This window comes from Natrix helvetica (assembly GCF_964273705.1).
Source record: "Natrix helvetica genome assembly, chromosome: 6".
Classification (NCBI taxonomy): Eukaryota; Metazoa; Chordata; class Lepidosauria; order Squamata; family Natricidae; genus Natrix; species Natrix helvetica.
Window position 1 is genome coordinate 72,378,583 of NC_138553.1, and position 17,800 is coordinate 72,396,382.

The following is a 17,800-nucleotide window of genomic DNA, read 5'->3' on the forward strand; positions in this document are numbered from 1 at the left end:
AAGTGTGTCTTATGGAGTGAAAAATACGATAAGTAAACAGTCTCAGGCCTCTGTCTATCCATCCTCCAGCAGAATGACTGTCCGAAGCCACAACGGAACCAAATGTCATGCGGCAAAAAAAAAACCAACACAAAGAAATGTAAGTTTCAAAATGGGTTGGCTGGGGATTGTAAAGAAAAAAAGAAATTCTTGGGGGGGAAAATCCTCGTTGCAGATGGAAAGCAGCTCAAAATAAGGCTGACCTGTCCATCTAAGCTACTTCCCTCTTTCTTCCTCGTCACAGGATGCAGAGAGGAGCAAATGCAGGATTCCCTGATCTTCCCACAGAATGTCTGTCTGTCTTTCTCTTTCTTTCTTTCTCTTTCTTTCTTTCTTTCTTTCTTTCTTTCTTTCTTTTTCTTTCTTTCATTCTTTTTTTCTTTCCTTCTCTCTTTCCTTCTTTCTTCTCTCTTTCTCTCTTCCTTCTTTCTTCCTTCCTTCCTTCCTCTTTCTTTCTTCCTTCCACTTTCTTTCTTTCTTCCTTTCTTCCTTCCTTCCTTCCTTCTTTCTTTCTTTTCTCTTTTTCTTTTCCTTCCTTTAACATAACACATATCCACCCACTCTACCTAGACCCTGACTGATACACACCTACACTGAGGCAATACTTAGTAGACACACCAGGAGGAAAAAATGTGCACACACCAGTGGTGGGTTGCAGGCGGTATGTTCTGGTACGAGCGTACCGGTGCCTGCCGGGAGCACTGGGTACCATTCCGGTACGGTACTCCGGAGGGCCCACCTGCCCGCCTTCCTTCCTTGCCTGTATTTGAGCTCTTCGGCGCTTCCGCGCATGCTCACGGAGTATACGGTGCCTGCGTGACGCTCCGCCAAGCAGCTGGAGCATCACGGAGGTGTCGCGGAGCATCGCAGAAGGTAAGGATGCATGTGCGCATGCTGCACGCATTCGTGTGGTAGACACCGGGCCCCGTTGCACCAGGATCCGGAACCCACCACTGGCACACACTATGTATTGCTTTACAAATGCATCTATAGTGGTGGCTGATGAAGAGGTTAGAAATAATTCCAGAAGCCATGCTTGGCATGCTTTCCCTGCCTTGTTATTCTTTCCAACCCAATGGAATTTTGCAAAGAAATTATGTAAGGGAGGCCAGGACTCTGTCAGCAAATAACTCTTTGAATTCTAACACAGCAGGACCAGAAATATGCCAGATTTGACTAGGAGCTATAAAGAAAAAAATCTCCCCAATGTATCTCTGTGAATTCCACACATCATGTGGTGCACATTTTTCCAATCTCATTTACCAGCTACATCTATATAGAACTGGGTTTTGTGAAATTGCATTCTTTGATGCATGGATCAATACTAAGTTGCAAGCTAGAATAAATTTCCAAAGCTAGACCTCAAAATTCCCAGTTCAGGATACAGAAAGACAGAGTTGGGTACAAATAGCCCTCAACCACGATTCAAACCAGAATCTCAGTTGCTGAGTGAAGCAGCAGTTAGTCAAGATGTCATGTGACTTTCCCACGGGACCGCTTCGCTCAACAACCACAATCCCAGCACTTCGGTTGCAATCATTAAGCAAACTTGTGGATTGTTAAGCAGGCAAACTTGGGTAAGGAGTGCGGGGTGTCAGGAGGGGTGGGGAATCTGGGGAGATGCTGGTTAGGAGCTGAAAATCCTTCTTGACAGAATCCAAGCAGGATTTTCAGCTTGGCCTCCCACCTGCCTGAAGCATCCCATGTTCCTTACTTTACTGTGCTGCCTCACTGCATGGATTTTGGCTTCCTCTCAACTCGGGGGGCTGGATGAAAGTGCTGCCTGCCAAATGATTTCTGCTCCCCTCTGTGCACTAAAGCAGCGGTCACCGACTGGTGGTCCACGAGAAAATTTTGGTGGTCCGCAGAAAAATTATTTGCATTTTTTACATTGCATTAATCAGGAAATCCTCAAACTATGGCCCTTGGGCTGGATACATGCAATGAATGTATAGTGTTGCTGCAAAGTGTTGCTGCAGAGAGTCTCCCCTTTTGGGGTCTTTTTGTGTGGGTCGGAGAGGGGCAGAAATTCTGACTTGGGGTCCGCTTCAGCCTCCTGGTGCGGGACTTTGGATGAAGGCTGGAGGGAAGTGCCGCTGGTGGCAAAGAGCCAGAGGGCCTTGTTCCAGTGGGACTGCATCATGGCCGGGAACTGGCTGACCATCTCAGCCCGCTTAGCCTCCAGATGCCAGTACTTGGCCTTGCACTCCCACAGGCCTTCCCTCTGTTTGGAAAGCCTATGCTCATAGTATACAGTGGGGTACTCCTCCTGACTCTCCTCATCAGATCCAAGGTGAACTGAGCCAGCTGTTTTGCCAACTCTTTCTCGTGGTGGCTGCTTAGCTCCAACAACTGCTTCCTGTTGGGGCCCTAAGGAGCCCGAGCGGGCAGGCAAGGAGTGGCTGGGAGGGGAGGGATGAGCAGAGGTTAGCAAGGCGCCCCTTGACATGAGTGACATTGAGTTGGCCACGCCCACGCATCACATGACCACCTAGCCACACCTACCCAGTCTGACATTAGGCAGATCATATTAGTGGTCTGCGGGATTTAAAATTAGGAATTTAGTAGTCCCTGATGTCTGAAAGTTTGGTGACCCCTGCACTAAAGGAAATTCCTTCACAGGGTACAAGAATGGAGCTAAATCCCCTGCTCTATTTCTGCACCCTACCAAAGGATTTCAGCAGCCCTTTCCGCTAGCCACAGAGATGAGAGGAAGCCACTCTAGCAGGCAGCAGTAGCTTGCAACCTTCCTTCCTGGCTTCCCCATTGACTTTCTGGGGAAGCCAGCAGAGAAGATTGCAAATGGTGGTCACAAAGGCATGAGACACTTAGGCAATGGGTCATAAGCCCAAACCAATTGCCAAGCACCCAGATCATGATCCCGTATCCATGAAGTGGTTTCTATGGCTGTCTTACTTCTGGGCCTCTGTTAAATGAGCAGTCATAAATTGAAGACTACCTGTAGAAAGGGTTTCGAAGAAAATAATTGTTTAATGTTTGAAACTAGTATGAGCAAGTTCCTTGAGCATCAATAGTAAAACCTAGACCTAGATCTGAATGTTAATCTTTTGTGAATTGCAATCTGAAAAAATCCATTGGGGGGGGGGGGATTAGTATACAAATTCGATACATACACAATTTATGTACTTGTCTAAACTGTTTTGGTTCAAAATATATTTGAAAAGTATACTCTATTTTTTTTAAAAAAAAGCAATTTTAAACATGAGTTCCATAAAAATGACATTGTTCTGAATTTTTTTTAAAAAAAATAAGATTTTAAAAATTGAACACTAGAGGGAACTGAAGATTATAATTAAAGGAAGAGAGCATATAAACTTAACTTACAAGTGTAGAATTGGAGCAAAATATTCTAACATTGGGCATAGTGAAGCATATTTTTTGAAAAGTGGACTCAGAAATTAATAGTGTCAATAGAAACATCTGTCTCTATGGAGAAATTGGGTCTAAAAGATGTTATGGAAGGGGAAGAAAAGGATGTTACACTGAACATACAAAAGAAGCCGACTGAAATTTAGAATAATAATTAAAAGAGCTATCAAAAACATAAACTAAGAGCATCACATGGACAATTATCCTATATTTAATTTACAAAAGAGGTTTATTAGAGTTCTGAACAATCTTATGAAAACAGTATAAGGGAAAAATGAAAAGATATCAAATACTATGTCATTTGAATATACCAAGATTGTTGGAAGTACAAGGAAGGAATATAAAGTTGGTTTATTTGAGAAAGAATACAGGATGTAGAATAATAAGAGTTGGGAGACACCTGGGGAGGGGAGTGAGGGAAGAAAAACACATGTTCTATTTAGCATATGCCAGAGAGCCAGAGAGAATATTTATTCTAATCTGTAACTAGAGAGAGGAGAATAAATAGATGGGAATACTTCTGCATTCTCCAAAGCACTTTTTGCCTTTGAAACTGAAAAAGAAATGGAGACAGCTAAAGAAATCAAGGTATGCAGTGTCTCAGTGGCTAAGACACTGAGCTTGTCAATCAGAAAGGTTAGCAGTTCGGTGGTTCGAATCCCTAGCATCGCGTAACGGAGTGAGCTCCTGTTACTTGTCCCAGCTTCTGCCAAACTAGCAGTTCGAAAACACGTAAAAATGCAAGTAGAAAAATAGGAATCACCTTTGATGGGAAGGTAACAGCGTTCCGTGTACCTTGGCTGTTTAGTCATGCCGGCCACATGACCAAGGAGCCGTCTTCGGACAGTGCTGGCTCTTTGGCTTTGAAAATGAGATGAGCACCGCCCCCTAGAGTCAGGAACGACTAGCACATATGTGCGAGGGGAACTTTTACCTTTATCCTTATTTTGATTAAGCCATGCTGGGTAAAAGCATAATACCATCTTTAGTTTCTAGAGTCCAACAAGTTCAAATCTTTTGCTAGTCAACAGTTGATGATCTTCAAGCAGAAGGGCACAGTGGAGTACTGTAATTATAACAGCATTCTAGCTCTGTAGCAGAACTCTAGTTGGTGAGGTGCCAGGCATTAGAGAGCCAATGGAGGTAATGTAGGTCAGCAAAGCCAGATCACTCTATTTGAGATGATTAGCTGTCAACTGATCCATTGAAAGTGGCCTCCGCAGAAATTTTTAAAAAAACAAAAACATCCAGGATTCAATCTGAACAGAGTGATCTGTAGGACAAGGAATATTAAGAACTGCATGAGCCATTTAGAGAGAAAATTCTGATGAGTTGTCAATGTCTGGGAGATGGACAATTCCCAAAGAGTGTGTGATTTGTTTCCTCTTATCACACACAATGGGGAAACTGAAAAGGGAATTGGGAGATTATTTTATTGGAGCCTGTGTTCCCATGCTCAATTTTCTTTACTATATAGTTCAGCATTCCACACAGACGTCGTGTTGTTGTTGTTAGTTGCGAAGTTGTGTCCGACCCATCGCGATCCCATGGACAATGTTCTTCCAGGCCTTCCTGTCCTCTACTATCCTCTGGAATCCATTTCAGCTCATGCCTACTGCTTTGGTGACTCCATCCAGTCACCTCATTCTCTGTCGTCCCTTTCTTCTTTTGTCCTCAATCTTTCCCAGCATTAGGCTCTTCTCCAGTGAGTCCTTCCTTCTCATTAGGTGGCCAAAGTATTTGAGTTTCATCTTCAGGATCTGGCCTTCTAAAGAGCAATCAGGGTTGATCTCCTCTAGGACCGACCAGTTTGATCTTCTTGCAGTCCAAGGGACTCGCAGGAGTCTTCTCCAGCATCATAGTTCAAAGGCCTCAATTCTTTGGCGCTCAAGACGTCCTACCTTTGCTTAATTATCTTTCATTCCACAAACATTCTTGTAACAGCTCACTAATTAAAAATAACACCCATAAGCACACATCCAAGGCAGGAAACATATTCCATTCCCGACAAATGGTTGTCCAATCATTTCTTGAAAACCTCGAGCAATAGAGCACCCATAATTCCAGTAAGCCAGCTGTTTCATTGTAATTGTTGTTAGCGTCAGCGAATTTCTCCTTAGTTCCAGGTTGGCTATCTCTTTAATAATCTTCCACCCATTACTTTTTGTTCCCATCTTCATTTAATTTAAATGACAGCCTTCGTTTAATTTAATTTTTCAATAATGGGGCTGCCCGATCCCACAACTCTAGTCGCTTACAATTAAAGAAAATGAAAAAAGAAACACATATGTCAAAAAGTGTAAAGGAAGCAAATGAATCTGTAGATATATTAAGTTCAAAGTTGACTCAGCCTTCCATCCTTCCGAGGTCAATAAAATGAGGACCCAGATTGTTGGGGGCAATAGGCTGACACTATGAACCGCTTAGAGAGGGCTGAAAAGCACTATGAAGTAGTATGTAAGTCTAGGTACTAAGTGTTGTGGCCAGCTAGCAGAGCTGGCAGCAGATTCAGACAGTGAGGAGGTTGGGGAGGAACATGGGCCAGTCCTGGAGTTTGGGGAAGGCTCTGATGAGGGCTCTGTGTCGGAGGCAGAGAGGGGGCCAGGGCCGTATGCCCGTTATCAGATGTCTTCAGAGTCAGACATCAGTGAGGCACACAAAGCTGGTGCCTGTTCCCAGTGTGCGCATGCGCAGAGTTGCCAGACAAAGGGAACAGCTAAAGAACAGGGCTCGACCTGGGAGTAAGGCCACTGATGGACAATGAATGGCCCCTCCCAGAGGAAATAAAAGAGGAGCAAAAGGGGAGTGGAGTTTGCAGGAGACAATTAGTTTGCTTAATTGGTTCGTGACTCTCCGAGACTCCTTGCCAGGTTTTGCAGATATCGGCCTGGCAGTTCTCCAATCCAGATAAGGTCTGTGACTGTAAATCCTCCCTTGAAAGACTTTGCTGGATGTGAATGAGCAGAATTCACAGTGCATTATTAAAAGGTGTTTTTGCTGGGACAAGGAGTTTGCTTCATGCTCTTGGGAAGCCTCGGTCAGAACACTATTACTAATGTTATTGCTACTGGGTTTGATTTTTGTTTTATACTATTCTGCCTCCCAAGGAATGCATTGCATTGCACCAACAGGATAATAAAAATCCTTTCAATAAACTGTTTCTCTGAACAAGAAAAAGATGAATATACAATTAAAATTAAAGTTATTTTTAAAAGGCAGTTGAAAAGACTAATCCTAGAGAAGCTGTCACCCTGCAAACGGCTGGGTGAACAAATACATCTTCCCTTGTCATTTAAAACAAGGCAGCGTGGGAGCTACCGTAGTCACACTTCCTTCACGAACGAGCCAGCTCAAAACCAACTGTGGAGAAACTTTTGGAGAAACTTTTCAGTATGAGGGTACTCATTCAATCTATATCAAGGTAGATATTTCCAAGCATCTTGAAGGCATCTGATTTCCCCCAAATAGCACAATCTTTTCCTCTTATACACAGAATGCCCATGTATATGTGTGTAATGGAATGACCAAGGGTGACCTTGGGCATCCTAGGTCGTGCGGCCTAGGAAACAATCAGACATGAGAGAGAAAGAGACTTAGGAAGGACTTGCCATAATAGATCAAGTTTTTAAAAGCAATAGAAGGAGATTTGCACCTTCAGACTTGCGGGAACAGAGCAAGAGCAAGAGCGTTGTTAAGTGAGTTTCACCACATTTTACGAGTTGGCCACGCCCACCCAGTCACATGGCTGCCAAGCCACTCCCACTCAGTCACATGGCTGGCAAGCCACTCCTACCCAATCACATGGCTGGCAAGCCACTCCCACAAAGCAGGCCACACCTACAGAAGAGGTTCTAAAAATTTGGAAACCCCCCACTGCATGAGGCTGTGTATTCTGCAATATTGGGATTGTCGGTGAGTCAACAGCAGGTCAGAGGAGGAGCCGCTGCGGACAGAGATGACATTTGCTTTTTAAAAATTATGATTTAAATAGAGCCGATTTAAATCAAGCCCTTCTACTAGGGATTTAAATCGTGATATCAATCCAATTGATTTAAATCAAGTTGTAAATTTACAATAAATGTAATATTAGTATTCATGGGTTGGGATTCCTGTCCAGAGAGCAGCACCTCCCACCGTTGCCAAGACTGCCTACCAACTAGAAGTCAATGTCCGGCGACCTCGTGAACATCCAAAACAGAGATGGCAAGACATCATCAACAAAGATATGCAAGCCGTGGACCTGCGCACTGGAGACACCATGCAAAGTGGCATTCAATGATCCGAAAAACGGACCTGTCTGCTGGGTTTCCCGTCTGAACTACCTCGAAGGGCTGACGCACTATCCAGTGGTGGGTTCCTACCGGTTTGGCTGAACCGGTAGTGCTTTGGCGGCCTACATCGCTGGAACCGGCAGAGACCCAGGCCTGCCACGCCCCAAACCTGTTTTCCACCTATGGCACCGCCATTTTGTTTTTCAGTTCTGCGCATGCACAGAACAATTTTAATTGCATTGCGCATGGGCACCCAGGGCACATCAAGCGTGGACACACACAGCACGCACATAAGCAAACTGGCAGTAGTGCCTCCCGGAACCTACCCCTGGCACTCTCTCTTCTTCACAACAAATAGGCAGATAAAGGATTGCTGCTGTATTTTTATCAGAAATTGTTTTGGGGAGATCTTGGTATACTGTAGATGTTACCTTCGGTGATACAATGGAATCAAATATATCAATCCTGCTATTCCTTTTATTTAGCAGATTTGTACACTTTTCATTTTTTTCACAGGGTTTGTTCTTACCACATCAATTGTATCTCGCCACAAAATAGTTAAACAAACTAATGCTGTATCCTTTTCCAGTAATTTGCTCAGATGCCATTCCTTGTTTACTTGTACATTCGAACCAGAGATTTATGATGTTTGGGAGAATGTTTCAAAAACATCCTGCTTTGGCTTCAAAGAGTTTTTACTTAATTCAGTTGCAATCCGCCTAGTTATCCAAAATGTTATAGCAATATAGCATCTCCTTGTGTTACTTGTCTTGCAAGCAGTTTCAGATATTTACTGCAGTTCTTTTTTGCCTTTTAATGCTTATACTGTACATAATTAAAAGAGTATACTTGAAAATATATCAAATGCATGAATTCATTGGGTGTGCCAAGACCAATACGTTTGATAAATAGAAATTAAATACACAAACAATTTAAAGAAAGCCAAACTAGGCTTAACACTTAAACCATTACCCAAAAACCCTTACTACTCCTAAAAGAACCATGTTAGTAACAGAATCTAAAAATGAGCTTGTTTTATTATCATAATCCAATTCCTGCTTCTATTCGATCATTAAAATATTCTGAACTTATACTGAATGGAAAACAAACTAGTTTGGAGGTTATTGTGTGCCATAATATACTTCTGACTAAACAAAGAAATCTTCTCTTCTGAGCCATTGTTGAAAACTTCTTTCTAACCATGACTTCAAAATATAAATTGGGAAATTTAAAATATATACCTTTGCTAGAATGACACGATCATGTCAGTTAAAAACATAGTATTGACTAATAATGAGAAAATATCTATTTATCTATACAATACTGAGTACAAAGACTCAGGTTTTTTGTACTTACGGAGAAAGTGCTTTTCCAGCAAGGCAATTTCCAAATGGCCTTTGATCTCATTTAATCTATCAGACTCTGTTCTGTTGTAATCGGGAACTCCTGCAGCCATGATGACAGTCCCAGGACCAGCCTACGGAGGGAGGGAAGGAGGAGGGGGGGTTATAAAAAAAGAGAAGAGATGCTGGCAGCTTAGAAATTAATCTCTTAACATCCACACACACCCACGCACCCACGCACAAACTCCAAAATGAAAATATAAAGCAGTCGATAAGCAATGGTTATTTTTATTTACTAGTTTATCTGGGGCAAACCGACAGCCAGTTAGAGCCACAAACCTTTTGCACAGCATTAGGCTGCTGACATGAATCAATGGGAGCTTATGAAAGGAACCATATCTCTCACCGGGGGGGGGGGGGGGGGGGCGTCTCGCATCACTGCGCCTGCTCAGACCTCCACAGCAAATGCTTTGATGTCTGCAGCAGGAAGCGTCATTGTCTAAACTCCCTCTGACTGGCTAGAAGCCGGCTCCGAAGAAGGATCCTTTTAAGTCGATTACGGGCCGCGGTTTCAAAAGGACCATTTAAACAATTGCGAAGCCTGTAAACTTGAAGTGTGCGGCACTCGGGATAAATCCTTTCACTCTGCGTATGCAGCACAGGGGAAGGAAGGAGAAAGGGGAGGAAGGAGGGTGGACAGGAAAAAAAAAAACTTTAAACGCTTAAGATTCCTACCATTGTAATATCCTTGAGATATTAACTTTAAAAAAAAACATGTAGAGAGAGAATAGGACAGATAATGCAGCACTGCAAAGATCAGGACAGATTTATATGCTCATGTAAATCTGGGTATAAATAAAAATAAATTACCGGGGAGGGTGTGTGTACGCATCCATTTCTAGCCAAGATAGAAGCTATACAGGTGATCCTCAATTTTCTATGTAACTGAGCTTGGCAATCCTAAATTGCATTAACAAAGAGATACAATCAAGATCGATCAGTCCTTGAGGAGATCAACCCTGACTGCTCTTTAGAAGGCCAGATCCTGAAGATGAAGCTCAAATACTTTGGCCACCTAATGAGAAGGAAGGACTCACTGGAGAAGAGCCTCATGCTGGGAAAGACTGAGGGCAAAAGAAGAAGGGGCCAACAGAGAATGAGGTGGCTGGATGGAGTCACTGATGCAGTAGGCGTGAGCTTAAATTGGACTCGGGGGGATGATAAAGGACAGGAAGGCCTGGGGGAACGTTGTCCATGGGGTTGTGATGGGTTGGGCACGACTTCGCAACTAACAACAACAATCAAGATCAAGTGAGGTACTAATACCACTCTATAAAGCCTTAGTAAAACCACACCTAGAGTGGTGCATCCAGTTTTGGTTACCACACTATAAAAAATGTTGAGATTCTAGAAAGAGTGCAGAGAAGAGCAACCAAGATGATTACGGGACTGGAGACTAAAACATACAGTGAACAGTTGCAGGAACTGGGCATGGCTAGCCTAGTGAAGAGAAGGACCAGGGGAGATATGATAGCAGTGTTCCAATATTTGAGGGGCTGCCACAGAGAGGAAGATGGTCAAGCTATTTTCCAAAGCACCTGAAGGCGAGACAAGGAATAACGGAAACTGAAGAAAGAGAGATTTAACCTGAAAATAAGGAGAAATGTTCTGACAGTGAGAGCAATCAACCCATGGAACAGACGTTGCCTTCAGAAGTTGTGGGAGCATCATCACTGGAAGCTTTCAAGAAGAGACTGGACTCCCACCTGTCAGAAATGGTGTAGGGTTGCCTGCTTGGGCGGGGCGGGGGAGTTGGACAAGATAACCTACAAGGTCCCTTCCAACTCTGTTAACTTTTAATTCTGGTTGTAAATTGTGATTATCATAAAGCACATCACCATGGGAATGGGCCTGGTTTTATTACCTTTCTTGTGGCTGTCACTAGATGAATGTGATGGTCATTAAGTGACCCATTGTTTGCTAATGGGCATGGGTGGGGTTATTTTTGCAGGAAACCCAAAATAAAGACTGCTTTCTGGCAAAATCGTCATAAAGCATGGTCAAACGGCCTTGGGGTGCTGCAAACAGATATAAATGTGGCCCCATTGCCAAGCTCCCAAAATGTGGTCATGTGACTTCAAGAAGGGTGATGTTGTGACTTTGAGGTCATGTTGCAAGTAGCTTGGGGGGGGGGGGCTGTCCATCAAAACTTCTAATGTTCTTTAAGAGATCAGTCATAAATTGGGGACTACAGTATAAACTTAAAGAAAGAGAACCAGTTCTGTGAGCATGGCTTGATGGGCGTGGCAGGGGAAGGATACTGCAAAATCCCCATTCCCTCCCCACTCCGGGTGAAGGATATTGCAAAATCTCCATTCCCACCCCACTCTGGGGCCAGGCAGAGGTGGTATTTGCTGGTTTTCCGAACTACTCAAGATTTCCGCTACCGGTTCTCCAGAACCTGTCAGAACCTGCTAAATTTCACCCCTGGAAGAGATGCATATGTATGAGAAGGTGAGAGAGTGCTAAAACATCTTGTAAGAATACATGGTTATGCATGAAATAGATCAAGAAGGAGCTATAGTCAAGATCACAATTGCCACTGAACATGTTGTGTAGGGATTACGAGCGCTAATAGTAGTTATGCCTGGTAGAAAAAAAAATACAGACAATAAAGTTCGCGTCAAAACATATGTGTGTTATAATGAAGTTAACAATGGTATCACTTAAAGATAAATATATTGCTGTTGATAATTATAGTTTTTTTCCCCTTCCAGGAAAATGCTACTGTAGCAAGAGATGTAGATGAGTTAGAAAGGTTGAATCTATGAAAACTACATTTCAGAAATAAAGGATTAACCAGAAAAATTCAACCACAGATCTGCAAGGAAAACATTAACTTTGATCAAGAACTATGCATTTTCCCCACTTAAATCTATAATATATACACAAACACTGAAAGTAAAATTGAAAGTGTGCCAATATCATTATTTGCAACATGTTTCATTTATATAGGGAATAGCACATTTAAATATAGCGAAGTATATCTCAGATGCAATGCAAAAAATCCAGACGTTGAGAGCTTTTAATTTTATAATGGGATATTTTCTTTCAATGCATTCAATACCGTGTTTCCCCGAAAATAAGACAGGGTATTATTTTCTTTTGACACCCCCCCCCCCAAAAAAAAGCACTTGGCCTTATTTTTGGGAGTTCTTATTATTTTGGAGGTGCAGGAGGCAGCGAGCATGGTCACCTCAGGGGGGCCTTCTGTGTTGCAATATTTTTGGGGAGGGCTTATTTTAGCGCATGCACTCAAAAGCCCAATTGGGCTTATGATCTGGGGAGGTCTTATTTTCAGAGAAACATGGTAGAAATCGATTTTCTACATACAACTCCCTCCCCCAACATTTTAGGAATATGAATTCCTACGCTGTCTTTTTTTTTTTTTATTGTTTTAATTAGACAGATAACACACACACAAAACACTCTTCAATACGTCTTCCAGCTAGCATGTCGATTGGTTACATTTAAGTTCCGTGCATTACTACAATCATTCTTTATACTTCATTCAAATTAAGTTGTGCATTTTAAATCAAAGAATATACCAACATTCTCCTTTAACTACATTTGTTCGAAAGTACTTTTATCCAAAATCATTCGTATTTATATTATTCAATGAATAAACATTTTAACACCGACAACAATCTATAAGAGCTACTACATTCTGCTTATTTATCGCCTAGGATTCCTATTTCTTTCCTCCATCCACCTATACCATTTATCCCATATCTGATAGAATTCTGATTCTTCTTTTCCCTGGATTTCTTTAGTTAGTTTGTCCATTTCGGCACATATTTTTGGGGAGGGCTTATTTTAGCACATGCACTCAAAAGCCCAATTGGGCTTATGATCTGGGGAGGTCTTATTTTCAGAGAAACATGGTGGAAATCGATTTTCTACATACAACTCCCTCCCCCAACATTTTAGGAATATGAATTCCTACGCTGTCCTTTTATTTGTCTCTGCATGTTAAAAAGGAAATCAGAATCACTCCTGGTTGTTGTTTTCTTTTTGTCTTTTTTTGTTTTCTGGGAGATTAGCTATGCAGTCATCTGTGAAAAACAACATAATATCATCAATGGCTGACCTAACAGTAAATAGACAGGTAGGTTAGTATCATTTTGAAAGGCTAAAATTGCACTCTATTATCTGCTTCAATGCTTTAACTGTGTTCTGAGAAATGGTGATACTTCAAAAGGCAGCCACTGGGAATCACAAGTATTTCTGCCACTGAAACCAGGGTTAAAAGTATGCCGACTGAGATACTATCAAGTAATCCAGAATCAATATAACAGAATTTAGTTCTATGTAATTGAATATAATTCCACTGTCCGTTCTAATCCCCATCCCCTATTAACTACAAGAGGCAATGATTTAATAATAAAGATGATGAAACTTGCATTTTGGGCTTTTATTTTTACCCCAATTTCCTATGTTCCCCATCAGTCTGATTATCTTATTAACACACCCGGCCACACAAATGGAAAGTTACACTTGCTTAGCACTTATCTTTGTCCCCCATAAGATATTAATCTAACTGCACAGTATTTTAGACACGTCAACGCAGAGTTCTTAGAAGGTGAAGCAGAAATGTCTTTAAATTATAAATGAAGGCAAGGTTTTCACGGAGTTACTGAGAAAAGGGACATGTAGGATGCCTGTTTAGAAGTAAGTACCCTGGGTTCAGTGCCTTCTCAAGCTATAATTTTTATATTGATTTATTTAGGAGTAGGGCCCAAGGAACTCAGTCAAGCTAAATTCTGAGCCAGACTATTTAACAGGAACAATCTGTTCTTCCAGAGTCACCTTCTCTCTTCTGATTTTGCAAACTGCACAACTTATTAATAATTTGAGAAAGGAATCACATAAAAACTGCAATACAAGCCCTACATAAAGCTTTCTGTAATTAAACCTATGGCTTCTCCCAAGCCTGTAAGTGCTGGCAGAGTTGATCTATTATGGGTTCCTATTAAGCTATCTATCAGGACCCAAAGGGGGCGGTGGAGGTGCACTTTCCATTTAGCTGTCCCAGCCTTTGAAGTAGCCTTCCATCTGAAATTTAAGGAAAGCCTACCCTCCTAGCCTTTCAGAAGCCATGATGACCAGGCTCATTACGACATAAGCATTAGGGGATTGAGTCAGAAGATTAATAGTTTGGTTGGTCTGGTGCCTGGTGGAAAGGATTGCTCTGTTTTTATTCTATTGCTTTTATCGACTGTTGGGAAGTGATGCAATGGGTATTGGGAATGGCTTTGAGAGATAGAAGGAATGGGCCACTACCAAGACAACATTCATATTGTTTATTTGTCGAGGTTGACCCCCAAAATCATGGTTTACATTCCAGGGGTCCAAAAGAACCTGGAAGATGTACCGTATTTTTCAGAGTATAAGACGCACCAAGGTTTTGAAGAGGAAATTTTTTTAAAAAGTTTTTGAACTCTGCAGACCTCCCCAAAACGGCCCTTTTTTAATGCATTGCATGTGGTTTCTTGTAGGCTGGTCAAAGCCAGTTTGAACTGGAATGGAACAGAAATCTTAATGCTGTAATGAATAAATAATTGGGAAAAAAAGTATCAGCCTCGGGATGTAGATCAGTTCAATAAATCAACTCCATATTAAGACTAAAATGGCTTTTTAAAATTAATACTGGCTATAGAAACAGAATCACACAAGTCTGATTGTGTGTTTTAGTTCTTCCCTTTGTTACACTCACATGAATTAGGGAGCCATAGGTCTAAGCTGTTTACACATACCTTCTTCATTGTTTAGACTTAAGCAGTATGTTTGTTTGTTGCCTTTATAATGGATCTCCCCTCTCTTTAAGGCTCTACATTTTATTCTCTACATTTCTCTTTATTCTTTACACTGAACACAGCTGTCGGGCCAAAGCAACCATACCCACACATGTAGAATTCAAGCTTACTACTTTATTATATTCTGCCTATTATACAGGAATCCCTCAGACTGGTAGTCTAGTCTTAGCCTGGGAACAGAGAGTTAAGGTTCTATGAAGCTTAATAGGAGTGGAGGTCAGGGGTGGGTTTCAAAATTTGCAGCAATGAGTTCACTGCCCTGTTGCTGGGTGGGCGTGGTCATGGTGGGCATGGCCTAGTTGGCCTCCTGCACCATGGGGAAGGAGCATTTTTCACCCTCCCTAGGCTCTGGAGGTTTTCCTCGAACCTCCGGGAGGATGAAAACTGCTTTCCTGGGCTCCAGAAACCCTCCAGAGGCCGGAAGCAGGCCCAATGCCAGACTTCCGGAACCTCCAGTAGGCTCGTTTTCCCCCCTCCCCATGCCTCCGTGCGGGCCCTGCACTTAGCTGCGTGGAGACCCCTGGGAGGGGAGGGGAGAGGTGGGAGGGGCAGGGTGACCGTGGACATTTGCGGGTTCACCGAACTGGGCAGAATCCTAGCTAGAGGATCGCCCAAACCCGTGCAAACCCCCAGCAGCCCACCCCTGGACTGAGGTCCATTCTGGATCTCTTGCGGCTCTGCAAGGTCTCAAAAATAATTCCATACTTGAGGCCCACCCCTCTCCTCTTCCTGGCTGAGTATCTCCCAACAACAACTCAAATCAGATGTTGATAGGGCTGAGTAGCACAACAATGTGGGTGCCTCTTTTCCTGACACTGCTTCAACTGCAGAGGATAATACGGCAATCCTAGGAAACGATGCAGCTGCTTTAAGGAACTGTCGGCAAGTGCCAAGTTAACATCCTGACATATTCCCAAACGTCCTTTTGTCCCTCAAGTCCAAGTGATGTACTGCCACAGAAGTTAACATTGCGACTGTTACCATTTTATAAATGTCAATCTTTTTTTCCTGATTGGGGAGCTTTTTTTAGCACTTTGTGTGCTATAAGGCAGAAGAGAAGTGTTTCAGCAATTAATATTCTATCCTTCCGTTAAAAATTGTCGGGGAGGGAATTATGCAACACCTAGTTTTAGGAGACAGAGGAACAATTAAATCTAGCAGCGCCAACATTAATTAAAATTAAACTTCGGCAAAATGTTGGAAAGCTTTTATACCCAACAAGCCTCTATTCTATATTTGGCGCAACAAATCCTTTTCTCCAGTCACATCCACCCACCGTATTATGCAATGATTCTCAACAGTCAGATTGCAAAAATGGGGGAGTCCGAAAAACTGCAAGAGAAATTTCACTCAGCTGATATGTAGCCAGTTTACTAGCATCCGGATAGGACAACACAATCAATGTTCCTTAAAATACTTTTATATATACCTACAAACTTTGTATGCCACCTACCTCAGAGATTCGGAGCCATTTAAATAACAATATCGATACAAACAAAAATCCCCAACATAACAAATCCCCAAAATATAACAGAGTTAATCTGAATCCCCCATCAACACCAAAGTTTTAATGCAGGGGTGTCAAACTCGATTTCATTCAGGTCTGCATCAGGGTTATGTTTGACCTGGGGGGGCAGGGGAGGCGTGGCTAGGGGGGGCCTGGCCAGCTCGATGTCACTTTTTGGGGGGGCACCTGTGGTGGTACGAGTGCTCTGCCAAAGAAAACGGGTTCCCGAGCTCTGTTTTCAGCTGCGATGGCCTCCTGCAACCTCCGCCAGCGAAAACAGAGGTCAGGAGAGCCACAGGCACCCCCCTGAGCTTCATTTTCGGCTGCGACAGCCTCCTGCAACCCTCTACCAGAGAATATAGAGCCACTTGCGGCCGTCCCAAACGCCATTTTGGCTGGCAGAGGCACCATGGGCCAGCTCTTCGCTGTTTTCAGGGCAGCTCGTGGGCCAAATCTAAGCACCCCTGTTTTTGATAGTTTTAACAATCTTGAGAAAGCTAGCTGGATGGAGGTCACTACAGAACAGTGTTCCAGTGCAGACCACTATTGAGAAGGAATGCTTTCAGAGCCCTCAACCCATATAGGGTGAGAACTTTACCTTCTTGAGATGAACGCAGAGAATAAGAGAGCTGGTTCCAGAGATACACAGAGGCTTAACCACACAGAGATTTGAAAGTTAAGAGCAGATATCTGATTATACCAGAAATGTAAAAAAAAGCTTCTGACATGCAATGGTTAAGATGTTGGAGTGATACAAAGAAGACTTGCATTCAATCAAATGTCTGGAAGCTCACTTGGTGACCCTGAGCCAATCTAATTCAACTAAACCTTTTTCAAAGGGTTGTAGGGAAAAGTAATAATATAGAACTTCCTAAGCCTCTTGGATGAAAGGTGGGATATAAATATAATAAATAAAATATTGCCTGTGTTTATCCAGTGCTTTGAGTCTATTATGTGAGTTGTCTGATGTTGGTTTAATCATTAAACAAACTCTTTGGTACCGAACATTGTGTTCGGTAAACCAACCCTGGTTTATGAGATATGATGATATGTGAACCCAGTCGGCTGTGGTTTATTCAATGAAATTTAGGGAGCTCTGCGAACAGAGTCATTTAAAGAAACATTTGAACACCCATAAAGTTTTTGCAATAAAGTTTTATGGAAGAAAAAAAAAATTACTCAAGAGTTTCAACTCATCTCAGAGCTAACAAATAAAACAAAATATGAACCTAAAACACCAGAGGTGGTATTCAGCCAGTTCTGACAGGTTCTGGAGAACCGGTAGCGGAAATTTTGAGTAGTTTGGAGAACCGGCAAATGGGCTGGTCTTCCTTTGTTGCCCTGAACAGGAAAACGGAGCTGGAAAGCAGGTTA

The 17,800-nt window shown here is 42.5% G+C and overlaps 1 protein-coding gene across 2 annotated transcripts in view; it reads right to left on the bottom strand.

The window, feature by feature from the left end:
* GRAMD4 (GRAM domain containing 4) overlaps positions 1–17,800 on the bottom strand; it is a 103,908-nt gene that overhangs the window by 47,063 nt on the left and 39,045 nt on the right. Inside the window, exons 1-2 of one of the 2 annotated variants that reach the window (XM_081958629.1) lie at positions 9,383–9,463; positions 9,057–9,177 (exon numbers count right to left, since the gene is read on the bottom strand). In XM_081958629.1, coding sequence (XP_081814755.1) covers positions 9,057–9,156 — 100 coding nt within the window. In that variant the 5' untranslated portion in view covers positions 9,157–9,177; positions 9,383–9,463. Of the gene's footprint in view, positions 1–9,056; positions 9,178–9,382; positions 9,464–17,800 lie in introns of those variants that run through there. The other variant, XM_081958628.1, reaches the window with a different exon arrangement.